The sequence below is a fragment of the Homalodisca vitripennis genome, chromosome 2, assembly GCF_021130785.1.
Source record: "Homalodisca vitripennis isolate AUS2020 chromosome 2, UT_GWSS_2.1, whole genome shotgun sequence".
Classification (NCBI taxonomy): domain Eukaryota; kingdom Metazoa; phylum Arthropoda; class Insecta; order Hemiptera; family Cicadellidae; genus Homalodisca; species Homalodisca vitripennis.
This window is the reverse complement of record NC_060208.1, coordinates 21,780,778-21,808,182: the sequence shown is the minus strand read 5'-3', so window position 1 is coordinate 21,808,182 and position 27,405 is coordinate 21,780,778. Positions and strand designations below refer to the sequence as shown.

Genomic DNA, 27,405 nt, shown 5'->3' with positions numbered 1-27,405 from the left:
TACAAGCACATATTTGACACTGGTTTTCTTGGAAACGTATTCTCTCGCACTTGTACTATGTGCTGTATGGTGACTGATTGTATACAAGCACAATGGAAGGCTCACCTACAAGTTTGTATACAATGGATTGTATATACAAAGGCCATGAGAAACACAATAGGATCTAAACGAACAATAGTGATTTGCAATCAGTAATTTGGTACTGTATTAGTCAAGTACCAATGGAACAGTGTTGTTTCAATACAATTTACTACTAGTTTAAATTTTTCCAATTGCTCCAAGAGTCTTCAAGTACAAATGTTTATTTACAACTTTTATCTCTGAAAATGTCACAATTTAATCCTTGACGATTTACAGAGAATACATAAAACTAGTTGCATAACCAATTGCAAGTGATGAAACAGTAAATTTTTCAACAATGCTTGTTGATTGAGGCAGGAACGTTCTTAGTTAATTCATGTAATACTATACAGATGCAACACTACTTACAGAACATAAGTTGGAAGATGTTCAACACATTGCCTTCACAAGGAAGTTTTTCTATAGTCTTACCTAAAACATTTATAAATTTAAAATGTTTAAAACTTCAAACAATTACTCTTTTTATATTTTATATAAATAAATTACATATTTAGTCGAAGAAAATACTGATGATTTAGGCGAATTAAAAAAAATCAATAGTTATACCTATTAAATGAAAATAAATCCACAATTTTAATTTTCTGATGATAAAATTGATTAAAAAGCACCAAAATGTTTTTGTTGTTTTTTTTTTAGTTTGATTAATTTTTGGCTTTTTGATTGTAAAGCCTCTTTTGCAGTAATCACATACATACTTTTAGAGAACTGAAAATCAACTTAACTAAGGGAATGAAGAAATATACAGGGTTAGTTATTAAAAAGTGTATATTTTAATAAATCCAATATCATATATTGTTTATACAGTTAGCGATATATACAACGGAACGGTTGGTTACATACATTATAATGGGATAACACAACATTCACAATAGATAAATCATTACAATTAAAGAGTTTACCCTGCATTTCGAATAACAAAGAAGAACTACCAAAATGGGGATGATATGTATAAAATAACTTTGTGTAATAAAGCATTTTTGTCTTCCGCAGAAGCGGGGCGATAAAATTACTGTACTCACAATGAACAAGACGTAATTTTTATAACTACTGCAATTCACTATTGCGGTATGTGTTTGTGGTGCGAAAGAGTGAAGAAAATCAAGTTTGTTATCTGTTCAGTTCCTACATCTATTTGATTAATTACAAAAAGTATCTGTGTTACAAACAAGATAGAATGTCTAATGGTTATTGATAAAAATCTAAACTGTTTATACTTATTCTAATAAATGCAGATTGTTTTAAAAATAACAATTATAATGGTTGCGTTCCCCAAGTCACTATTGTTAAATCAAAAGTACATGTTGGTTATTGAATACATGAATTTACAAGTACTGATATAATTCAGGAATTCTTTTTAAACCAAAATGAACATATTTTCTAAAAATGCAACAAGAAACAAAGCAGATCATAGAAAATAAAAATAGTTTGTAATAGTGGTAAAAACGGAAATAATTTTTCTGAAAAGCACAAATACACTAAATTGTACAACCTTGACATTTATATGATTTTCTGAAATTAGATAATGTTAAATACCAAGGAGCTCTGGAGAACATTAACCACTTTACAATTAGGTGAAAGTAATTAAACTCCTAGCACAGCTAGCATTAAACCTGCATTTTATAAACATTAAATCAATGAAGAGTTTTTGTGGGTAAAACAACAAAGTAACAAAAGAATATATAAAGAGTATCTTTCAAAAGAGTTTATAATGAAAATTACATTAGAAAATTTATTGGAATGTGAGTAAACATAGAAAATTAGAGTATTGTTTAACAAAAACAATACACAAGATTTTCAGTTTTGTTAAACATTTTCAAAGAATTTGTCTGCCATTAATGTCTATTTAATTTAAGAACTACTTACAGTATAAACAAACATAGCTGACATTTTTAAAGAATAACTCAAATTGTTTAACATACAATAGTTGAGGAACCAGAACAAAAACAGATTCCAACAATACGAACAATGTGTTTCACAAATAATTGCACAAAAATACAGTACTCCTTATTTATCTCCCACTTATGGCAATAAATCAGTAACTATCTAAGCTAATTTAATTATCATCGTATAAAAACACATAACTGGTGATAAGTTGTGATAACAAAGGGTCAAACCTGATAACAGAGATATAGTCGTATACAGCCACAGTGGCAACTTGGTATGGCACTAACATATGACTAGACCATGCCTAACCTAATTAAGACAGGAACATAATGGTGGACTATGGACTGACACAAGGTTCCGTACTGGGTCCAACAATTTTCTTCTTTTTCGTTCAATCGAAGCCTACTTTTCAATATCAATTTTTCGTAGGTCAGGTTTTTAAGATAAAATATTTTTTAACATAATGCAGATTATGGGATACATATTGTCACTAAAGGGTATACGCTTTTGTTTTTCATGTATTAATAATAAAATAACGAAAGGTGTTTAGTTCAAATTTACAATCAAATGCATATTTTTTTACTTAGTTGCATTTAGAATCACCGAAAATATTATCTTTCTTTTAAAAAAACTAACCACCTGACTAAAATTAACACATTAGGCAATAATTCAACAAATCCTGAAATTATAAAACATAATTTTAATACGTGCGGTAATTCCATCCCTAGGCTATTTTCAGGACCTTGCACCAACACACGGATAGAACACGTTGGGGGCGTGCGCTCAGACAGTCCAAATCCAACAATGCTAGGATGTTATTGTTGCTTGGATCAATAAACAAGCTGGAAATAAACCACCCATTATCGGTAAACAACAAGCGGCTGAGAAAGCAGGAGAGTCTGTCTCTCTGGTCTGTCTGTCTATCTGTTTGGGACCTGGGTACCCGCATCTTCTCGGATGTCCTTGGGCTGTACAAGTTTATGCCCATGAACAAGCGTCTGGACACCTCAAGGACAAGCTTAACAATCTGAGCCACCGTTAAGTTTCGGTTTTATGTTCTTGTCTTCTGGGAATCTGTCTATTTGTATTTAAATGTCCAAATGTAATGTACCAGTAGAGGTAAAAGTTTGGAAAGTCAAATTAATTCTAAGAACGGGAAATGTTAGATCTTGTCTAATTGAATAAATCCTTGGAGGACACAATAATTAAAAATTATGTCAGTATGAAAGAAGGCACGGTCTAAAGGCTACCCAATTCAACACTTTTATAATCGCCAGAGCCGAGTAAGTGAACAATTTGAATAGCCGGCTAAAAAGATTACAAGGGAAGCGTATACGTTAAGCCCGGCTGTGCGTCCACTCAATGGATCTCCCTCATTCCCTCATTTGAAAAGCAAATCCCTTATTGTGAAAGCTGTGCCGGGTATTCTTCTAAATTACCGCCGTACTTGGTCATCCCGTCCTGGGCTGCGACCGAAGAAGTGGCCCCACAATGGAATAATTACTCCAGGATACACAGGAGACAATGGCGGTCTTTTAGTGAATGTAATTAAAAACACAATGGGAAGACGGGGGAGAGGGGATGGCAACAATGTTCTGTTGCCATGGTGACCGTAATGCAATCATTGATCTGGATAAACTAATGATGCTGCTGCGAGCGTGTGTGCGTGTGGATGCCAGGTGGTTCTCGTCCCCCGTTCCTTGTCCAATCCATCCTCACTAATTGCCCCAAAAACCACCCCTGCCCTGACACTAAACAAATCAAGTCCCCGTTGGCCCGGTTTTTGCCCCGACGCGCCGGTTTTTGGAAAGAGCCGCGCCCAGACGTTTACTAACAGAGGGTCAGACACTTGATGGCACTCGAGAAGACGCGCGCCGTTCTTCAAGAGGAGCTTCAAGAGGAATTCAGAAAGGATGTGGCCTTTGTAGTTATCACAGGCCGGGCATGATTGTGCTCAATTAGACCTCCATTTTATGACTCCGAAGGCTTAAAAATACCCCTCGCCCTGTTCTCCTGGGAAGTATTTAAAACGGGCAAACGTTTCTTGAATCCCAAACCACTGAGATTTTACTGTTTAGACAAAAATATTTTAATGCAAATTAATTAGTCCTAATAAAATTGTATAGATTTGTGTTGTTCATTCTCAAATTCATCATTGTTCGCAAATTAGGTTTTATCATCGAATTAATTAATTAATGCTATCCGATTCCACCCTCTCCCATTAAGAAAATATTCCTTTGTGTGGGTCCCCAAAATGTAAATTGTACATGCAGCCCTGTCCTGAAATGGACAAATCGGTTTGAAATTTTAGGTAATTAAACAGTTAGTATTTCCTATTAACCTACCCATGGCCAACACCAGAAATATAAATGCAGACGCAACGAATGCGTGGATAACAATTTTTGACGTAATATGTATTAAATACATAAATTGTTTGGGAAGAGTACTAATACAATTTTACTTTGGGAGAGAAATACCAAATGTATTGATCCTGCATTAAGAAAGAGGCGCCTAAATAATGTTAATCCGGCCGAGGCATTGGACAGTCCTCAGGAGGTTGAGGTACACATCTCGTGTAAACCGGCATACACGTACTGGACGATCAATACTGTACCCACCACAAGGAATATACGAGTGTGAGCAGCACCTGTTTTGACGTCATCACAATCCGCACCCCACAAAGACCACGAGAGCGCGATATCAAAGGGGCAGTACAAAGTGAAGGCAGAAAGAAGGCGGAAGGGAAGGAAAGACCCGAGTGATGTGAGTAGTGCTTTGAGTCGCCAAATTGCTACTTGTCCTGTTCCCCTTCTTATTGCGCGGGAGTGTTAAATATTAAACCCAAAGGGAATGCGGAACACGTCCACTAAAAGCCGTTTTCTTACCTCCGCGACTTATCTCTTTTATTGGCCCGACTATGAGCGGTCCGTGTCAAAGGCGTCTTTAAAATATCCTTAGAGGCCGAGTAGAGTTAAAGCGGTCCGTGAATATTTGAAAGAGTCTAGAAGATGATGAGGGGGTTAATCACCCCCTCTACACCACGGTTATGTAACATACTGAGCAGAGACTTATACATCAAAGTCTTCTTATGAAAGAAATCTGGAGAGCTAGAGAGATCCGGGTCAAATTTTGTTGCAATGGTCAGGTGAAATATTTTGAAATAAAACTTACTTTTCTTCAAAACTTCTTTTGTCTCTCCAAACTAAATTTCGAAAAATTAAAGTACGAATGAACTACAATGTTTTAACCCCATAGTTCAATTTTTTCTGTTAAAAAGCATCCAGTGTTTTTAGTATACTCTCAAATATACTAGAACCACTAACTCTCCTTCAATAGTACGGAGTGAAATTTCTCCTGTCTCTCCAAAGCAAATTTCGTAAAAATAAAGTACGAGTGATCCACAATATTTAAACCACATTGTTCAATTTCTGTTAAAATTTTTCTGTTAAAAAGCATCCAGTGGTTTTTAGTATACTCTCAAATAAACTAGAACCACTGACCGAACAAAACAAAGCCAACAAAGCGTAACTTTAGCTATAACACGCATTTTCAGTCGGAGATACTGGATACCCCCTTGTGATAGTATTTTGGAGACAGAAACGAAATTCACAAGATACTTTGTAAATGCCCCGGTAGGGCGCGTGTATCACCCCACGTCGCCCGCAGGTGACGGAAAGAAGCCCTGGGCGATAAAAGCTAACGAACCGCGAACGGGGGTCGTTGTCACGTCAACACACAGTTCGTCACAAACTGTGACGTCAGGACTTCTAAATCATGATTTCCCTTCTAAAGTAAAATGGGCCAATACTGGTTTCCGAAATCGTAAAATTTCAATAAGATGAAAAAGTAAATGTTTAAGAACCTAGAGGAATTTTAAATTATTTTGCTATCAATGAACTATTCTAGATGATTAACGTAATTTGAACTTTTTTCATAAAGAATTAAAGCTTTTTGTTACTCATGCAAAAACAAAGTTGTCGTTACGATTTTTTGAAGATATATTTGGAAGGTCTTTGTCAAAACCTTTCGTTTCTTAACTATGGATGACTACAAGCCTATTACCATTAACTGCAAAATGATGTTTTATCAGCTAAATATTTAAGAGAACCTCTTAAATGAGAACCAGAGAAAATTATCCGAGATGAATAACGTAAAGAGGTTCTACTTCTTAGATCTCTAATATTCGTAGGCTAGCTGACCAAATAACAAATGCATCCAAAATATCTCAAATAAGGTAGGTTTATGCAAAACTTCAAGAAAATGTTTTAAAATATGTGGTCTTATAATACGTGAAAGATTTGAGAGAATAGTATATGTTCAAATTGTATCCTTCCGGTTATGAGAGTTACTAAAAAAGTTATCACAATATTTTATTTTCCATAGGGGTTTGGGAGAATCCGGAATGAAAAATGTCGTTTCGCACGCGAAGTACTTCTCACCCACTAGAAGATGAGTAGCAATACAAATTACACAATTAAACCAAAGATTGCCTGTATTTACACCCGAGGACCGAGAAAAGCACTTCACGGTAGCTTATGTTTGTCCGGAAACTGTGTCCACGCGCTGCCAATCTCTAACCTAACCTAACCCGGGCCTAACAGAAGCTTTTAAAGTGACATAACAAAAGCAGTGGGAAACTGATCAGATGTTCAGCCCTTCTCTTTGACAGGAGCATTTAAGAGCAGCCTCCCCTCACCCCCCGCCCGGCTAGACAATCAGAGGGTGTGAGAGTCCATTAGGGACAAATGGGGAGCTATCCGGTTGCTGTGAGTCATTGGAAATTTGGTCCTCAACCAAATATTTGTTCCATCTTCAACATTATGGCATCAATAAGAGCGATAGAGAATTCAAAGTCATGGGTTCGATTTAGGATGTTCATGATACAGAACTTGAATAGTCTCACCTTTAATTGAATTTGGCATTTTAAATTAGCACCTAAACGATTCAGTTGATACAAATTAACATGTGTGCAAGTTTTCAATTCTTCCTGAAACATATGCTGCCAAGATGGAACAACAAAGTAGAATCCGAAAAAAAGAACTATTGCCAAAACCCCACCAAGTGCTCCCAGAAGGATATCTTGTTCTAACTCTTAATGCAATTCAAATTATGTTGCTCTTGATGCAATGCTTGATCACGACTTGAACTGTAATGTATTTTATAAAATAACTTCTCTTCAGAAGTGTACATCACACTGTGAAAAGTTTGCGGGATATTTTACGACGCTATTGGAATACTGTCGAGGGAATGTTTCAACCCGAAGGATCAAACACATATCGACCGATGGGAGCGACCCATGTGTATGATGAAGCTCACTGGAGGCAAGTACGAAGCCAGCTTTACCTGGGCGGGATAATTAAAATAACACGGGGAGAGCGCGAGCAGGAACAAAAGACGCGGTGACACAAATACCCTCCTTTCAGTGGCCGTGTTCAGATCCTGCTTCGCTCTGCGCCGTTCGGTCCAATTACAGGATTGAAACAGTGGCGTACAGAGGAAGATGAAAGGGAAGCAAAAGGCGGAACTATTAAAGTGATTCAATAATGAAGGGAAAACAAAAGGGGTGCGTGGAAGCGTGCTCTAGCCCGACACCCTTGAGGAGGCATTGTGAGCACACCCCGCGTCTCCCGTGGTATCAAAGGCGCCGGCCCTTCTGGCTGCTTGATGAGAGGGAGGACGTGTCTCGAGTCCACCTGCGTGTGCGAGCAAGGCGAGGGCATGTCAGAGCGCATTCAGTAGCATTGTCCAGTGACCTTAGTTTCCAAAAATAAGCGTCCAACAGCGTCGTTACCGAAGACACCCTAATTAATTTTGGATAACGGTATACATTATTAGGAATTCTGTGTTTAGGTGAACAAAAATTTGAGATCATCGCTGCAAATGAAAAGTGAAGAAATCCTTTGAAATTTCTAAATCTTCTCGCACCTTGCAAAAGGTTTTTGACTTCATACTTCAGACATGCTTGAATGACCTTTTTGGGAACTGTAACTGAATAAAAAGGGAATACCAGGACTCGTACTTTACTGAAAGGAACATCTCATAACAACTTTTGATATGTGTTGTGAAGTACGAAAATCGTTACCAAAACTCACTTCAGCCCTACCGCAGATGCAAAACTACCAGGACTGTTCCACCGTTTAGCAGCTGGTAGTTGCGACCCCTCAATTTGCAGTTATCGGCGGGTGACATCGCCCATACGCTGCGGGAGTGGCTGGAACACGTGCTGTCGCACAGAGGGGAGGGTAGCTGTCGATCACGGCACAAAGCAAGGGTTACTTCTGGGAACGTGGTCAAACACAAGGACAATAGCGTGTCGTTGTCCCCGGCTCTGTGAAGCGGGTGTGGCGAATTGAGCGTATCAGACGGCAAAGTTGTACTTTTACATGATTTCGTCAACAGAGGGTAAGTTTGCTTGTAGGGTGAATTAGCTCATTAATGAAACCAAATTCGCTTACAGATACGTTAGTAAAAGCATCATACAGATTTTCAATGTCTGGTTTCTGAAAGGGGTTGTGTTTAATGTTATCATTAGCCTAAAACGTCCTCAATATGTCATCCTTGCGCTTTACTATCTTGTGTTGAATACTTCTAAAAGTACACGTAGCCTTTGATCCTTGATTATGAAACCTGCTCAGAACCCAGGCTTTGTTTGATATATCACATTATTTGGAGGTTGCTGGAAGAATACTGAAGAAGGGTGAACGCACGACACATTAGATGTTAGGGGAAACACGGATAAGGCTAAAACAATGTTGCAGCCTACGAACTTGGAACAAAGATCACACAGTGAACCAGCAACCTTTAATCATAACATGCTTTCAGTGGAGGCGGATCCAATTCACATTACCCATTGAAACCCCTCCGTAAAAATACTAGTAAAAGCCGCAACACAAAAGTCTGCAACCGCCGATCCCTATAATAACGGCATAGTGCCGACCTGAAAGACACGGAACAAAACAAGGAAGATAAAAGAGTTTCAACCCTTTATATGCACAATGCGTTGCAGCTCACAAACGGAACGGAGAACGTATAAATGTATCAATGGCGGACAGTGGTGGGATAAATAAAAAGGCGACAAAAACCCAGACAAAACCTTTGTAGAACAGATCATTACGCCGGATCGATGCAGCGGCGACATATGGCAAAGCGAGGTCATTTTTGTAATACGAGTGCAGTATTTTCATTTGTGAAAACATGAAAGAAACCTTTGGCGTGAGGGGCTCATTGTGTCAAGTGCTAGAGGGGAGTGAGCCTCACGCCTCCAACCCCCCGGATCCATTACACCCTGCGCCACGACGCTTGTATCGCCGCGACGCAGCTACCTGCCGCCTTCGTATCCGACTGACGGCGATTGTCGGCCGAGCTCACTAAGAGATTGGAGACATGCATTTCAACGAGGATTAAATGGAGACCGGCCCGCTCTGGTGAACTACAGGCCGATATCACTCGTGTCGGGTTTCTGAAATTTTTCCCTGATGACTTTTCACCCCATTTCCACTTGGCGGGAGCTTGAGCTGCTCTTGTTAATGTGATGACGTGTGGGCTGAATCGGGGCTTTAGACACAAGTGTAGAGCCATCGAAGTGATTTCTTTCATCACTATTTCGTTTTTGTTTTCCCTTAACCGTTCCCCAAACTTTCACAAGTGCTTTATGTACATCATTCCTCATCAGTATTATATATTGGAAAAAGCAAGAGGGTTATTACGAAGTGATATTACAAGAAACAATCCATACTGAATAGTAAATACATCAACAATAACGTTAACATAGGCCTACTTGGCAGTATCAAAATGCAGAGTCTCTCACTTCAATTACGGCTGAATAATACGCAAAGCTTTCAAAAGAGAGTAGGCAAAACGATTATTTATGGTGATTAAAAGTAACTGTATATGTGACATAATGTACGAAGTAAAGTATTGGGAAACTTTCAGACAGAGGGAGAGGGACTTGTTGAATAAATAATAGCCACGAAAACATCAGCTCGTAAAAAATAAGCGTTGCATCGTCATTCTTGCGGGACACGCTAACACACAAACCTGTTTGGCCGCATAATAAACGTATCTAATAAATCAGCGGCCATAAATAACGTACGAGAACAAGTCGTGTGATTGTTAGTTATGATTGCAAAACGTTACACCTAACCTATAAAACTAACACGGATTAATTGCGCGCCAACAATCGGCCAGCTGATTAACGCCCACTGCTGCCAACCCAGATCGGCTCGGGAGTGAAAGCTGACGAATTGCGACATATCATAACAGATGTGATTTGTTAGGGAAACGCTCGCAGCAGAATTTGATTAGTTTGAGTTGATCCTTTAATCAATCTTCCTAAAAGCCAGTCACTGATGTGAAGTAACAGTCAATCAATTTTAAAAACATGAACGTATTTATGTAAAAATTACATCACTCTGCGTGATGACGAACATAAAATCCTGTGCGGTTCAGGCGTGCCAACCTCCAAGAGTGGAAACTAGAGTGCGCGTATTATAATAAAATTGTGACAATAAACCCAAGCAATCTCCCGTCGCTCGTAAACGGTGGCTTCTGTCGTCTGACTCTTCTCGTCTCTTGACAAGAATTGGGGTTAGAAACCGCGTGTTCCGTTTGACTGAACCAGAATCTTACATTTACAAAAACTGCATTGTCATCATTGTTTTGTTAGCCAAATTACACTGCACAAATTTTACAACAACCAATAATTTGTTTCTGTAAATATACGATTATTGCTATAAACATTTTGCAACAAATGATGATTATTAGAGGTTTTATACAAGAAATCTAAAAAAATAATTATAAAAATCGTAAAAACATAAATATTTATTAAAACAAGTTTATGTTATTCTTTTGAATTTAATTACTTTGCCATTATTTACAAATACTTTTGTAACTTTAGATTAATACATAACATTTAGATTTCAAAATATACATTTCCTTTGGTATTTAAAACATTACATAGCCCTCTAAATAAGTAATTTCCAGTATAGAAAAGCCAGGTATTAAACACGTTTCACCAGTTGTCTGACAGGGAACAAATTTGGGAAATGATTTGTAACCAAAGTGAATTCCCAGGAAAGTGGCGTGTTTCCGCCAAAACAGCTGTTAGCGCCGGAAGTCATATGCAGGGTTGCCAACCGCTGAACAAACACGTCGTGTTTTGACACATAACAGCGTCCTGTCAGTCCTGAACTGATCGCATTGTACGAGCCAACGCAGGAACAATGGACTGTTTATTTGTCGTCATTTGTCAGGCGTCCGATGGCGTTAAATGAAGCTTCAAAATGGCTCGTTCGTGGGATGGCGCGTGATTTATTTTTATTGGTCCCTGTCAGGGCGCCAAAGTTTCGGTATATTGGGCTTAGTCTCAAGGGATGTGGTGCAGTTGTAACTATACGGGACGGCTATAAATGATTGAACTGTGATACATTTAGTACATGCCTGTTTATAGGGGTAAAGTTGAAATTAAGTGGACCACGAAGGGCAAATGGAATGAATTTGATAAAATCAAAATGAGATCCACCATTCCCTATTTTTTTACCAGACAATAAATTAATTGTAATTGGATTGAAGCTTGGTATTGGTCAGTCTTGAACTATCCTGCTTCCTCGACCAAGAATTTATTTGAAGAATAAATACACTTACTTTTACATATAAATATTGAAAATTATTTGCATAATATCAAAATATATATTGATCTCGACATTTTCTTTGACTTTAGACAAGTATGTTAAAAACGAAAATTTTAGACCTAGCCACGACGAACAAAAGAAACTACAAGAAAGGATGGTGTAAAATAAAAGTAAGCCGGAAGCAGAGGGTAATTTCGACGAGCAAAAAAGCCCTCACGATAAAACATCCGTGTGGAGATCGGTGGTTGGTAATTTGTCAAGGTTTCGTTACTTTCACCCCTCTCCACCCCTCTATCACACAACCCGGGGCAGAACATAGATCACTCTGATAGTAGTCGGTTATTTACGCGCCTATCTCGCAACTGGGGTACCCTCGGATACCGTGGGGGATTTATAGAGAGATTGAGGTCTTTTGGGAACCTGCCGAGCTACACTGCCCCGCCATTTATATCCGGGAACTTCGGTAGCAAGAGAAACGAGGGTGGCTAGCTCCCCAACAGTGACATTGGATCATAATGGGATTTTTGTGTAACTTCTACAGACAGAGAGGGAACATTATATTCCACAGCATTTCATTAAACATTTGGCCCGAGTAAGGAACCTTGTGGTAGTCCATATTCCAAATCTACTCTAAGACAACATACATTACAATAACTTAGCCATACATGACAATAAGCTTAAATACAAACATATACACTCTGTACACATCTATATGTACATATATAATTCTTATGTACACAAAAACAATTTACATATTTACAATCAACAAAGTATAAATTATTGTATTCCTGCTGGCAGTACTACTTACACGTTCATAAAGATTACCTACAAAATAAGTCCACGTATTGTGCATCACTTTATTACGTATATCGGTTCACATATGCTAAAAAATAGTCCTCTCTTTTACGTTATAACACACTTAAAATAAATGATCTGCCCGAGTAATGTGCCCGGGATACTCTCAAGTTCAATATTGCTTCAGTTTCAATACTCCAGAGAATTCTCTTACCACAATAAGTTCAACATAAACACATAGGGGTATTATTGGTAACCCTGCTGTCTACTCGAATTATGTGACGTTTAATACAACATAAGATCTAACTTAGAATGGTAGACGTACGTAAATTTATGGCAATTACTGGTGCAGTGACGAAATACACGTGTACAATGCTGCTATGTGTGACACATATGCTTTATGTAACGAGAAAGAGACGGATTAAAAACCACGAGTTCTCTCAAATGTATGAAGCTAAACGTTGGCCGCGGATCCTATAACAGCACGCACTAATCCTGCGTTAAATGATGGATTGTTTTCCGATATGGGTGGGATTGCGGATTGCGATTGCCTTTTTCATAATTTATTTTCAATCGCGGCTTATTGGAATTTCTCGCATGGCTGCGATCCGGGGACCAATTTGTATTTATGGGTCGGGAAACCTACGCGCGTCGGTCTGGTTTTGTTCGTAGAGTGATTATCACTGATTACAGCTTTGATTTTTGCATTTCCAGTGGCATTGTCATTTAAACTGCGTACAGTTTTTGCACACGTTTGCTCGTAGAAGTTGCTCTTAAATACGAAAATAAATTTTATGAGAAAGTCGAGAGGTCGAAAAGGTCTTGGTGCGAACTATTTTACGATTGCCAGTTGCTATCTTCATAATTATCCAATTGTAAGTAAGCATTAAACGAGGGATCAAAGTATCACAAAGGCTCAAGAATAATAAAGTTAAGGGCTAATGAAAATGGAAAGCAAATTGCAAAAACGCTTTCTTTGAAAAAGACGAGTCTAGCTGTGAACGAAAGCGCATTTGACGTAATAATTGCCCGAAATACAAATAAAACAGAAGTGGCTCAAAGACTTCAAAGCCGTCCAGAGTCAAATGCCGCCAAGGTGAAAGCGAAAGCGACAGCGAATGGTACAAAGGTTAAAAAGACGATTTGTGACTGAATTACTGTTGCGTACAGTCAAAGAAAGGGGATTCAATAAGCGCAGTACTCGGCAAATTGCGAAAGTTTGCGCAATCAGAGTGAACTCCCGCGAACGTGCGAGGGGGTAATGCAATCAGTCCCCATACTGCGACGTTATTTGATTTCTGTTGGCGGCGCTCCGTTTGACATGCTTCTTGAACTACCGTTGAAATGGTAGATTATCGGCCAATTTCACTCTCCTATCAGTCTGCAAGATCTAATAATCTTCACAATCACTTATGGAAAAAAAATTGGTCCAAGTAAGGAACATTGTGGTAGTCCATATTCTTAATATACTCGAAGATAATTGAAGTTAAAATAACTTAGAGGTACATATCATACGCAACTTCTACCACAACTTATGTTGGAACTTGTAATTGAGCTGGGAATAATGTGCGTTCATTATTAGATCTTAAGGGAGCAGACAATGAAAACACTCTTTAAGAAAAAGAGCACTGTTTGCTAGGCGAAGCGTTAAAATTTGTTTAAAATAATTTTATCAACTTCTAAATGTTTAAAGGTTGAAACCAGGATGTCGTAAAAGTGCATGAACAATGAACTCGAACATTAAATTAACTCCTTATGTTCCATTACTACGGAACAGTCATAAATATGAAGATAATCGCACACGAACGAACCTAACCGGAGTCCCAGAGGTAATAACCTAATGCGGATTCTAAACGTCGATCAGAGGATAAATTAATAGAACTGAGAGGCTGCAGCGGCTATAAATTCCGGTGAGAACCGCAGTACAAGATACAGGAGCACGCGATGCAAGTGACGCAAGCGGATGGCTGTGGGACACCGACATGACCGACGATGTGATCAATAAGCGGGCGAAGCGATGTAATTGCATTCCGCCGACGACGGAATGTTTATTAGAGGCCAATCCAATTGTCAATGTTTTCCCAGTGAATTTGTCAACTCCGGACGGCTGTCAATCGGCCTGGAAGTTTACGCCTGGGATGATACAAGTTTCAATCAATCATCTGGTAACGCTTTGGAACGGCTTTGAAAATACTAAATGCTTTCAACGCGGAATTGAGATGTTCAATTTGATATTGAAGGTAAATTGAGACTGAAACATTTTTTAATTTACAAATGTCACGCGTTCCTACATGCTACTACAAAGTGTGGAAGTAGACCTAAATCGGATAGCTTTTCTTTTTTCTTTTTGGCAAACGAAAAAGAAAACTGGTGGTGAAGGTTTTGGAAATTCCTAACCCCACGAGAGCACTCGAAAATCGCACAGCTAAGCAGGAACAAAAGACGAACGGCTCGCAGTCAAGTGCTTGTCCAGGTGCCATGACTGGCGTGTCTCGGACAAACTAGTTACAAATTCACCCGAGTCGTGGCAGCGCCAAGAACTCTCCAGCTTTGTTCCTCGGTCACGGCTCGATCGGAGAGCACTCGTGGTCCATCCAATCACTATGACATCAGGCTTTCGCCTGCCTTCTTGGGAGTGTTTGTTTTCCTCTCGGCCTCACAACTCGTCATCCTCTCAAGAGCCGATTGTGTTTAGTCACACATCATCGAGAAGCGAGCATCGGTATCATTCGATGTGGGATGATCGAGTATCCAACAATGAAGGTTCCGGATCGATTTCTGTATCACGAGTGAAGATATACCAAGTGGGTTCAAATGTCGAAATGCTTTGTTGATTTATTAATCCAAAAGCTTGCGCGAACTCAAAATTTACAATAAAAAAGATTAGTATTACATGAAAGATCAGTCGTAACTGATCACAATTGAACACAGTTGACTTTGAATAGAGTATGGAATAAACGTCACATAATTCAAGTAGATGTTGAAACTAACGTTTAAAATAAAGTGAAATGTCAAAATAATGTAAACAACAGAGTCATGTCTGTTCCGGCTGAGCTAAATCTGAGTTAAGTTAGAACTTACAACCGAGTCACCTGACCGGCCCACAACTATATGGGCCCGTAGTTGCTGAGGGCAGGGGCCGAGTCGGGGGTCTCGGAGTGGGGCTTCTGTCATACGTGGGTCAGCGGGGCTTGCTGAGCCTGCTTGATCATGTGGTGGTGTAGGCTCCCGGACGTGGGGATGCTGCCGGGGGCGACGTGGGGGCCCGTGAGGAGGGTGCTGCTGGGGGCCGGCACCACGGGGACCAGGTACTGCTGCTTCATCACCCGTTGTTTTCCGGAATTGATGAGGACTTGCCCGTGACCGTGACCTCCACCGAATAGCCTCCTCCAAAGACGACTCCAAGATCCCAAAGTCTTCCCTGACCAGATCCAGACTCCAGAGGTGATTCCTACGGCGAGAGCCATGAAGTATTTCAGCATCAGCACGGAGTAGAGGGGACGGAAGCGAGCCCTATGGTGAGCAACGGTTTCGTTACAAGGGCACACTAAGGGGGTCATCCAGTCCGTGTAGAGAGTAGACTCGTAGAAGTGGCATCCTATGACCGTGGTGGCAGGGAGAGTGTACAGCACACTGAAAATTCCTATCCTGATCATCAACTTCTCCAACTTGTCGGCTTTACTCCTTCCACCGATTCCACCTTGTTGCTTGATCACGCTGCGGATCCTGAACAAAGACACAAATCCACCGAGTAAGAAAGAAGTTCCGAGAAGCAGGTAGACGAAGAGTGGTCCCAATACGAAGATGCGAAGATTATCAGCATTCTGGTTACCAACATAGCAAATTCCTGCCACAGGATCCCCGTCCACAGCAGCCATTACTAACACCCCAACCGACTTAACAGTAGGTATCAACCAAGCAGCAAGGTGGAAATACTGTGCGTATCCGGCAATAGCTTCATTTCCCCATTTCAAACCGGCGGCCAGAAACCAAGTGAAGGACAAAACGACCCACCATATTGAAGAAGCCATTCCAAAATAGTAGATTAGAAGAAACACTAAAGTGCATGGTATGGGTCCTGACGCACTGTACCTTATCATCCTTCCTTCACATGCAACTTCTTCATGTCCAAGCGCCACTCTTATCAGATATCCTACACTGACCATGAAATAACAGGCTGACAAGAAAACTATGGGTCTCTCCGGGTACTTGAATCTTTCAGTGTCGATCAAAAAAGTAGTCAAAGTCATCAGTGTAGACACCGCACATAGTCCTGACCATAACGTGATCCAAATTGACGCAAATTCTTTTTCCTCCTGGGTGAAAAAGACGCCTCGACATGGGAACGCACAATTGTCTACGCCAGCCACCGAAATACTCCTGTTGTACAGAAAATTGTCTCTCTCCAAAGTGATGAGTGGTGGCCGACATCTGCAAGCACAGTCTTTGCCGTTGGGGTGAGCAAACTCCCCCAGAGGGTAAAGCGAGTTGGGTTCCCGGCACTTTCCATTTTTCCCGGTCTTGCAACGGGTCGTCGTACTACTCGGCTTCTTAGTAGGCCTTGTTGCAGGAGTAACCGGGGCATAGTGTGACGTCATATCGGTCCGATTGTTCTGCTCCATGCAGAGGTTGTCCGGGTCACTGTTGTGCACTGGAAGTTTCTCACAGGCCATCCTCTCTGGCCATTGGAAGCCGTACTGTTGCATAAGTGGTGCACAGCCGTCCCTGGCTCTGATACAGACGCTCCTGCAGGCTGGCAGGGGCTTGTGGTAGTCTTCTATGCAGATAGGGGCGTACATGGAGCACAGGAAGAACTTCAAGTCGGGAGAACACCTGATCTCCACAAGGGGCCAAAACTGGTGGACCTCCAGTCCGGCTTCCTCTTGGGTATCGTGGTTGAGTTCGTTGGGCATCGAAGTCATATTGTAGCCGATCCCACGGCACATGGGGATCGTGATTTCTTCACATCTCGAGTTGGGCGCAGACCCTGAAGACGACCCTCCGTTGGGCGACGAGGCCACCACAACCGGGTTTAAGTCCGCTGAAGCCCTTGAGAGGGTGAAGGCGAAAAACAGAAGTCCACGGAGCATCTCGGAGCAGTTATCGCATCATCAGCTCGCAGAAGTCTCCCTGAAACAAACGGGACTGATTAATGATAAGCGGTGATAAATCACCGGCCGCATTTCGGTCGTCGAACCGAGTGGGCCTTTCAATGCTAGTGCATTAATTAAATTTAATGAAAGCGCGAACGCTTCTCGGTCGAGGAGTTGTTGGGCGGGAGTTACGGACAGGGACGCCCACTTGTTACGTGGATTTACTGCCCGGGAGTGTGTGAGAGTTCTACGAGAGGTTTATTTCGACACGGTCGTCCTCTGTTTATGTCCGATCAAGGCTTATACGGGCTGTTAATGGGGAAACATGGGGGGAGGGGAGTTATCTCCCAGTCAAAACACCCCAACTACTTTTATTAGTGCTTTATATGGACTTTAAAATTTAAAGGGATACTTTTGATGAAGGCCACGAAGTATCCCACTGTTTGTAGATGTTCAGGAATGTTATCAACTTCAACAATGTTTATGTTACTACACATCCACAAATGACGCTTCCAAGCTTCTCTCAAGCGAATGCATGGAACACTATGAAACTTAAAACTAATCTACTTCCTATAGCAACTTAAAAAAGGATGCTTTTTTGCAATACGAGCGATACGTTACTGAAAAGACGCACTGTGTTGTATGTAGACTCTGAATATATTAGCCGAGGATTAAATGTTATCACAGAACTTCCATTCGTTGCCTATAATGCTGTAATTTCAGTGGGTAGAAACGCAGATGGGTCTATGAGTACTCTTTGGAACTGAATAACCCCGGCATGAAAATCACAAAAAGTTCGAGTTGTAAAGTAACTATGCCTGTCGAGGAGACGTGCCTGGGGGATGGGGGGACGTTGGGGGGATAGGCAGCAGACAGATGCATCGATTGATATTGCTCATTACCACAACCTGTGTCTCAATTGCCCCCTCCCCTCCACGAACTTCCCTACCACGACTCACCACCCACCCCTTCAATTGGACTCTTTTCATCACGGCTCCAAACGGTTCTTAAGTTGAATTGAAATTCGTACTCAATGGCTTTTATTATCAATTCCGCCCGCGAGTTCACCAAGAGCCGCTCCCGCGACTCCCTCCCGTAGCAAAAGCTCTCATCCTCACAAATTGTATCGGGATCTTACTCCGGCAATCGGAGCGGCTTTAATGTTCGGTCTCATTTTACTCGGCCTCCAAATTGTTCTTGGTAAAGGCGGAGTCTAATTTGTCCGTTGTCACAGGGGAACGAAGTCTATTCAGGGGGAGACGCCACGTTTAGGTTTCTCTTTCAAATAACCAGTAATTGACTTTTAGGATATTCCTAATAATAAAAATATCTGATTCAACCGGAATTAGAAAGACTCTACTGAGATTTTGTAAATGTGTAGAGGTTTGTCTGTAACTATATCAAAAAAACATTTCTTATGCTCTTGCTGATGTTGGAAAATACTTGAGAAAATTACAATCAATGCAGATTAGAAGAGATATCGCTCCAAATTATGTTCTTAGATTACTCAGGTTTTAATTTACCACTCTTTCTCTTGAAGGAAATGTAGCATTTTAAAGTGCCTAAAGGAAACCGGAATGAACTCTTGGATAACTGTGATAAAACAACGAAACCGGAAGGAACTTTTAGAGAATTGTGATAAAACAACGAAACCGGAAGGAACTCTTGGAGATTTCTGATAAACCAACGAAACCGGAAGGAACTCTTAGAGAATTGTGATAAAACAATGAGTCAATAGTCTACAATCCATGTCAACTCTGCGAGAATATGGAAGCTGTGCAGCCCAGCAAGCCATGTAGATATCTAGGCGAGACCAAGTCCCACGAAGGAGCTGGGCGTGGCGGGTTGTTTGCATAGATTAGAAACCGCCAGCAAAAACTGCCAACGCAGTGAGTGTTCTGTCTGCCTCCGCTAAACTTTGGTACAAAATAAATGTTGCATTTCTGTGTCTTGTGTTGTTCTGGTAGTCCGCAACAATTAATAATGACTTGGATTTATACTCTGAGCAGGTTGGGCACTTCGATTGCTATCGATACTCAAGTTATGCATCGTGTCTACTCAGATCCTTTTAGAACAACTGTATTCGTACTGTATACAGTTGTGATATTTTGAAATGGTAATTACTTATTCGGGGTTTCGACTTTGATTTTTGTTTTGACCCAGTTTGATTATTTAGGAACCCTTTTCAAAATAAAGAAAAACTAATCATTGGCCGGTACAAATCAACTACCACTGACTCGCCACAAGTTTTGGCATATTAGGGCTAGGAAATATTGCATTTAAAGATAACCAATTTAAAACAGAATGGTTCCTTCACAGTAGCCACGTGACGTAAAACCTTCAGTTAAAGGCTACATCCTCGGATTCCTATATAAATTTGCCTTAAGTTGATTTAAATTAATTAACCCCAAGCGACAAGTTACAAAAGAACGCTGCGAATGCTCCCCGTCAAGACGGAACACGAGGCGTTGTAAAACGACAAAAGCTGCTCCAGGACGCCTTCACGCCTACTCAGCCCTCCAGCGCTGCAGCATTTCAACACACCAAGCTTCCAAGGAGATTCATTTCGCAACCCTTTGAATGTGTAAGTCAAAGCTATAATTGTAAAAGCCCGTCTCGTTTTACACCCTTTCTATAATAGGGTTTTAAACCTCTTTACCTACACCTTTTCCATGTTTTTATCCCCGACTCTTATTCCCAGCCACTTGCCATCTTTGATGTTTCGTCAGCAAAGTCAGAATTGCGACAAATCGGAATGTGTGAAAAGTTACACACGTTAAAATTGCTCGATATTTGCGATAATACGTGATGCCGTAGTCATCATGATTAAATAGGTCATGCAATAACCATTTCTAGGAATCCTCCAAATGGTTCCAGTTTCAAATGATGACAGCGGTGAATCATCAACTAGTGCTGTATCAGTAGTACAAGCTAAACCATGATTGACATTAACTACTGACCCCAGCCGCAACCCGGGCCGGAGATCTGATTAAAACAAATGAAGTGAGAGAGACTCAAGTGACAATCAGGAGAAGTGACAAGTGAAATGATTAGTTTCACTTGGGAGTGTCGCCTCGTCCGCACTGATTGGATCAAGTGATGAAGAGTGACATGTAGTTAGCGCCTCGGGAGAGGCTAGTGTTAGCGCTCCGTGAGAGGCTACGTGACACGGGAAACACGTACTTGACCGCCTCAACGAGATTTGGGGAAGAAAGTTGGCGTCCGACATGGAACTACTCTGGATCCAATTTTGTTTACGGCTACCTTAAATGAGATTTCCTTTCGTTGATATGGTCACAAATAACAGGATTTAAGGATGGCGATTTTGTATTTCCAGGGATTTGTGCTTTCTGCCAAATTCATTACAAATTATTGTTATTTTATGTTCTTAAAGAAAGCAATAAGAAATTAGCTATACGGGTCTGACTAACGTAGTAAAATTCCTGCTCATGATATCAACTATCTATGAATAGGCCTAAGAGATACTCACTCTATCCATAAACCCTCGGAGTTTTCTGCAATTAATTCCATGCCCATTGCATAAACATATCCATAGATTATGCACCACAGTGTGGTCTACTGCTGGTTAAGCTTCACAACTCAATCACTATGAAATATATGAATGGACGATATCAACGTAATACGCAATTATACTTTTTAGAGGAAGATATTTTGGATATAACAATATCTTTACAACAAACTCTTTTTAATTTTAATGTGCTATTTACTTATGGAGCACTGTTAATAGAGTAAACCTTGATTTCAAACAACATTTGTACGCTTATTATGCTAAAGATGAAAAATGACAAGGGAAACTCTATCGGCATCGAACAACGAAACGATCGCAAATTAGCTACAGCCAAACGACGCGGTGGATCGTTTCAGTTGCGCGGTTCTATTTCCGAGTGTTTGGTTTAACGAGCGGTGCAGAGCCAACAGTTAGCATTTATGTGAACAAACAAACAGTCAATATTTTACGCGAGCAAAGGCAGAAATAACTACTTGTGGTAAACCCTGGTTCTGTTCGTTCCTGACGCCTGGGGAGGAGATCCCCAAGGTAGAGCTTTGGGACCAATGTGTTTTCCATTTTTCACATACGTAAACGTTTTAACATACTATGGAATGAGTTAACGCAATAACTTGAACTTATGAACTGTTTATTGCTTATTAATGCTTTAGGATATTCTCCACCAAATTTTAAGAGCTTATTAAAGAAAGAATAACCTTACATGATGCCAATTTTGAACTAGCGACTTCTTTGCGATCGATAACATCTGCTTTGACCCAAATAGGTGTTGAAATTAGGGATCAGCTACGACTGAGGTAAATAGGTAGTAAAGGCGTCGAAAACAAACATTTAATAGAGTAGATAACGCTTTCTTATTGGAGAAATGACCGCGATTACTTCAAAGAAAAGGACGGAGAAGTGATCAAAGAAACTAGGGTGTGAAAGAGCACTGCAAACATCTCCCGCATTAGGGGACTGATGATAAATTAACAATCATCAGCGGCACCATGATGAGTGGGATATGTAGTTGGGGTGGGAGAGGTAAGTGTGAGGGTGACAACCCCTGTGACGTCACACGTCATTATCTCGCCTCGACGCGGAAGTAGACGTGATACAGTTACCATTGATTCACCCCACCGCTCCGCGCGGTTACTATTGCAATTGCAATCACTGGAAAATAACATCTTCCAACCCTAACTACAAAGTTACGAAGTGACAGTGCTCTCGTTTGATTGAGATGTGACTTAGTTGGAAATTGGTTTATGAAGCTTTTTTTGGAATGCACATGATGTTTTTAGACAGTTGTGGCGATTTAAAACGTCTCAACCACAATTCAAACTCAAAACACAAATGCATAAGAACACAATAAAGAATTTAAAATTGATTGCTATCCACTTAGTTTTTGTGATAAACTCTAATTAGCCCTGACAAGTTCATGAAGAAGACCCAAGTCAAAAGGATCAATATTTAATCCTTTATAATGCTCTGGTACCAAAACTGTTCCATAATTCAACAGTTCATCTCATTAATGCACCACTGTATGTTTTTTTAAAAATAAAATTTGTATTTTTTTCAAAAAAGTACACTTTTTAGAGCCATTTTAGAAATCAGCAGTAGTAGTATCTAGTAGTCAGTTCATTTCTTGTCTTTTTGGAAGTTGCCAATATTCTCAAAATTCTTAAACTCAAAATTCTCTACTAGGCTATATTTAAACTTTAAACCATTTTCAACTAACAATACATTATTAAATTGTAGTTTTATTGTAGTGGAGTGCATCCCACAACCTGTTTTCTTCAAGGCCCATGATCCTTCTAGTTACGGAAGACCTAATATACGGTGTGCGAGGCTCCAAAAGTCGTCTGGAAGGACCGAACACCGTCTGCGGCGAGCCTGTAGCGCCGTCGGGCCTCGGAAATGCAGAGTTACAGCGTCTGCGACCAGCCGATGCATGCAGATAAGGCTTCCAGGAGGGGAAGGAGAGGTGAGAGAGAGGGGGCGGAGAGAGGCAGAGAGAGGAGAGATGGAGATAGGTTTACTAACAACAGGAGGTGATTAAGCACGACAGACCAGGAGAAATATCGCGCCGGCCCAGCACCGTCCTGGGGGGGAGGAGAGGGGGATCTGATAACCTTCCAAGCTCAAAACAAACGATCCGGCCATATTTATTGGCATTATCGGGACGGCCGCATGTAAATGAACCGGTCGAGCCCGACTGTGGTGCGGTAGAGCTACAACATTCTGAGCAGTTTTCTGGTTCGGGGGATAACCGGCTACTTTGCTTACGTTGTTTCTGGAACGACCCAAGAAAACTGTATCCGGATTTTGGAAAGCTCCGTGGGTACTTCCAAGTATGGAGAGCTTCCAATCTACAAAAAGATATTACAAATTTTCAATATTCAAGATTATGAGGTGAGTACAATCTTTAACTTTCTCCAAACACTTTCTACGGCCAAATTACTGATTATGGCTAAAGCCTTTGAATTATTTTGGTTCAATACGATTTTGCATTGTTTAGTTTCCTGCCCGTTCAGTTAATCCACGTCAGGAAATGTCCTGCATTTCGGTGTAAATACTCTTGATTATAGACCATCCTGAGGATCTATAATAAAGGGTAATACGTAAAGCAAACGTTAGAATTATGATGAACAATTTTAAATCGATTTTTATTTCATTTAAGATGAACAGACAAACCATCCACCTTCCAACAGAGTGCCTCGTAGTAAGATCCCATTTTCTGGGGTACAACGATGAAGACCAGTTTTGGAACTGGATTTCTCCAGTAACAATCTTTATTGACAACGTCACTACACCATTTCCCGGCGACTTCCTGCTCAATTTTTGCCCTAATGTCATTTCCCCGTCCATTTCCCAGCAGCTAAAACGCCGCGCCGCCCTTCCGTCACCCTCCACGTCAGGTAAAGTACCCCATCAGCGCCGCGCCTCTGTGCTCGGCTAAATCAATCACGGAGGTGTGAAGAGCTCTCCTACAGTCACTATAGGACGGAGCTCTCCCATAGTCGAGTTGTCAGTTCCACTCGCCGTTAATGGATTCAACGCACGTCGTCGCCCTCGAGCGCAGAAGAGGAAGTGGAGGGGAAGGAAAGGGTGAGATTCGGAAGGAAAGGTTTTGATCGAACGCTTTCAAAGTGAGTGTTTGGTCTTGACACTTTACTCTTGGTAAGGATGGGAAAGGAAGCGAGAATAACAAAAAGAGCTGTCTCTTAGTAACATCTCCATGACGACATTAATTATGGAATAAGGCTAGTTTCATGAATGTATCGGAAATCCGGAAAACCAGTACCTAACCTACATGTGCTTATATTATCACGCGTTCCCTTAATTTATGGAAACAGTTGAAGTACGCTTAAATTAACAATCCAAAGGATTATTCTATACCTAACATATATAATCCAAAGCTAAATATTACAATAATTGTATGTAGTTAAATATTATAATTAGTAAACCCTATATTGGCTGATATATCATAAACGTAATTTCCGAATACAATTTTTTTCCGAGTCTCGATAGTCCGATATAAACGGCGAAGCAAAAATACCGCATAATTGACATTTGAAGAAAACTTAAATAAAAGATGTTTCATGTTTAATACGAAATATTACCAGTTAAACCATTTTAGTGCAAGTCGTTAAGTACAAGAAATTGCATTAGGACATTAATTCAATATTAGATTAAAACAATTTAATCCATCCAGTGCAAAATAGCACAAAGACTACAGCCAAAGATACAAATTGCAAGATTGTAACACGGTAACAATACAAACTAGACGCTTACAGGGTATTTTCTCTTTAACCTCCCACCCATCTGGAATTACTTCGGTCAACACGGAATGTCGGATAAACGAGGGTCGGATGATCGAGATTTTTCTGCATGACCACTGTTGCTTTAAATGATTTATTATAAAACATATTAAGACCGTACCACAAATATTTCAGTAATTATTTGCCCACAAAACTATTCGCGACACAAATCTGAAGTATCAAATATTTTATTGATTTACTTGGATTGTATCTCTTAGTATGAGAAATGTTGTAAAAGTAATTTTTACGGAAATCCTGGATCCCTGGAATCCGAGGCGCCGACACTCTTGTTAGTCTGGAGGAGCGGAGTAGGTATCGGATGTTTCGCCACACTTTAGCCGACTTGGGACCGGTTTGGCCCACCACGTCGACCAATAGACCGGGCAACCAGTTAACTATGTGTGCACTGAATCACGCCTCTTGCAGCCAAGTGGCGTGAACTTGAGATCCAGCTACTTGGAGGTCACATTCTGAGTATGTTGGAATATAACGACATAGGACATCCTGTGTTGCCTGCTTGACACAGGTGTTATCGTGGTGTACACGTAATCATCGAGGGAAACACTTAAGCAAGTTATAGAATTTGGCAATTAAACTGGAAATTGGAATTTTATCAATATAGCCAACGAAATCGTGATTTAAATTCGGTGCAAATCTTCAATCACTTATCAAAAACTAGGTTTTCAATAATGAAACTTGAATAAATCGTGCTATTGTTGTATTAAAAAAACTTAAACACGACCTTTCAAGAACCGTCATTTATCTTCTTCTTCAGGTGACGAAACCAATGCGCATGCACGATTATTAACAAACTAAATTCAATTACAATTTAAAAATTGAAACAAATATTATCCTTGGATTTTCATGACATGGTTTAATACCTGAAGACGAGAACAGATATAAATATTCGAAACGTCGTGATTCAATTTTTTGCAAAGTAAATGGACGGAAATTTCAAATTATCCGTCGTGAGTAGTGAGCTAAATTAATGATACTCGTTACAAAAACAACCCTATTTCCGTCCGTTACACTCATCCTTCATCCTTACGCCATCCTTCATTAAAATTCTACTTAAAACACATATCCTACTATATATTGCCCCATATATACTGTAACTCAAAAAACTAATTTTTATAAACCTGACTGCAAAAATGTTGAAAAACGCCAGTCAATTTCCGAACAGTGTCATTAAAACGGAAAGCTATAAATACTTCTAGGCAAAGCTATCAATGAAACAGGAAACTAAAGTGTTGACATTCGCTTAACGGCGAGTGCCACTTTTATTGCCGGGACTCTTTGATTGTTAAACTGCGATAAACCGGCGGTGGTGTGGTGGTGGGGGGGAGGGTGTAAGGGGAGGGGAACTATTGAGCTAGGCTATCATACCGCACAATGCAGGCTGCACCCGGCACAGTATGTAAACGGAATGGCATCAGGCCTGGTTAGTTTCTTGTTATCAGGGGATATCCGCAAACGCCAACACAGTCGCTATCAAAGTGGGGTAAAGATTTTAACACGTAGTTCCCAACTTTATTGAACTTTCAATTGCAATTCGTATTTGGGTTTGAAAAAGAAATGATAGAGCCTAATTTAACTTATGTAGCCTATTATTGAATCTAACAACGACTTAAGCCTGATTGATTCTGCTATTTTGATTCCTCGTAAAGTGTTAAATATTTGTCTATTACGAGGCTCATACGTGTACGTAAAAATTGCTTCTGCGCATGTTCTTTTGTATCAACGAATGGATATAACTAGATTCGGAAATATACAGCAGTGGCTAGTTCTAATTAAACATAAAAAATATAATCTATATCCAAAATGCTATAAAAACTATTTTTATCGCAATTTAAACCACAATATATGAATTTTACGTCGATTACGAACACCAAACGAATATGTAAAGCAACCTAAAAACACACGATCTCAAAATAACCCATCACAGTGCCTACTATCTTGTTCAAATTTATAACCTCAAAATTAATGAAGTGCACACACATGTGGTGCACCATATGTTTAATTTTTGTTTGTTTTTAGTTAGTCAGTCAATTAGAAATCCACAAATCATGCTTTATCGCAAAAATGTAATGTCATGCTAATTCAATTTGGTATATGACTCTTCGAAATAAAATGCTTCTCAAACAAGTAAACTAATAATTTGATTACCTAACCAATAATTGAATAAAACCAATTAAAGTCCCAGGTGAGACAACTTGCAAAGGATTCTAGACGATGTAAAAATTACGTGCGCAAAAAAAAGTAAATGCATTTAAAATAAATGTAATCTTTTAGCATTTATCGCATTTATTAATTACGTTTATAAGGGTTCATTGTATTACAACTAAGTACATATGTAACAGTATAGACCTATATCCATATTATTGAACAATCGGAAAACGTATAAAAATGTTTTTGAAATGCACAATACAATACAAATATATTCATGCACTGCTTTTATCCGATCCTGTAATAGAGAATTATGCATATTAAGCCCTGAAGTCAAACGAGTAGCCTACCGTTGACCCGGATGGTCGATC

At 40.0% G+C, this 27,405-nt stretch overlaps 1 protein-coding gene across 1 annotated transcript in view; it reads right to left on the bottom strand.

Moving 5' to 3' along the window:
• Positions 1-888: 888 nt before the first annotated feature.
• LOC124353667 (frizzled-2) overlaps positions 889-27,405 on the bottom strand; it is a 48,091-nt gene continuing 21,574 nt past the window's right edge. Inside the window, exon 3 of the mRNA XM_046803616.1 lies at positions 889-17,579. Coding sequence (XP_046659572.1) covers positions 15,620-17,539 — 1,920 coding nt within the window. The 5' untranslated portion in view covers positions 17,540-17,579 and the 3' untranslated portion in view covers positions 889-15,619. The remainder of the gene's footprint in view (positions 17,580-27,405) is intronic.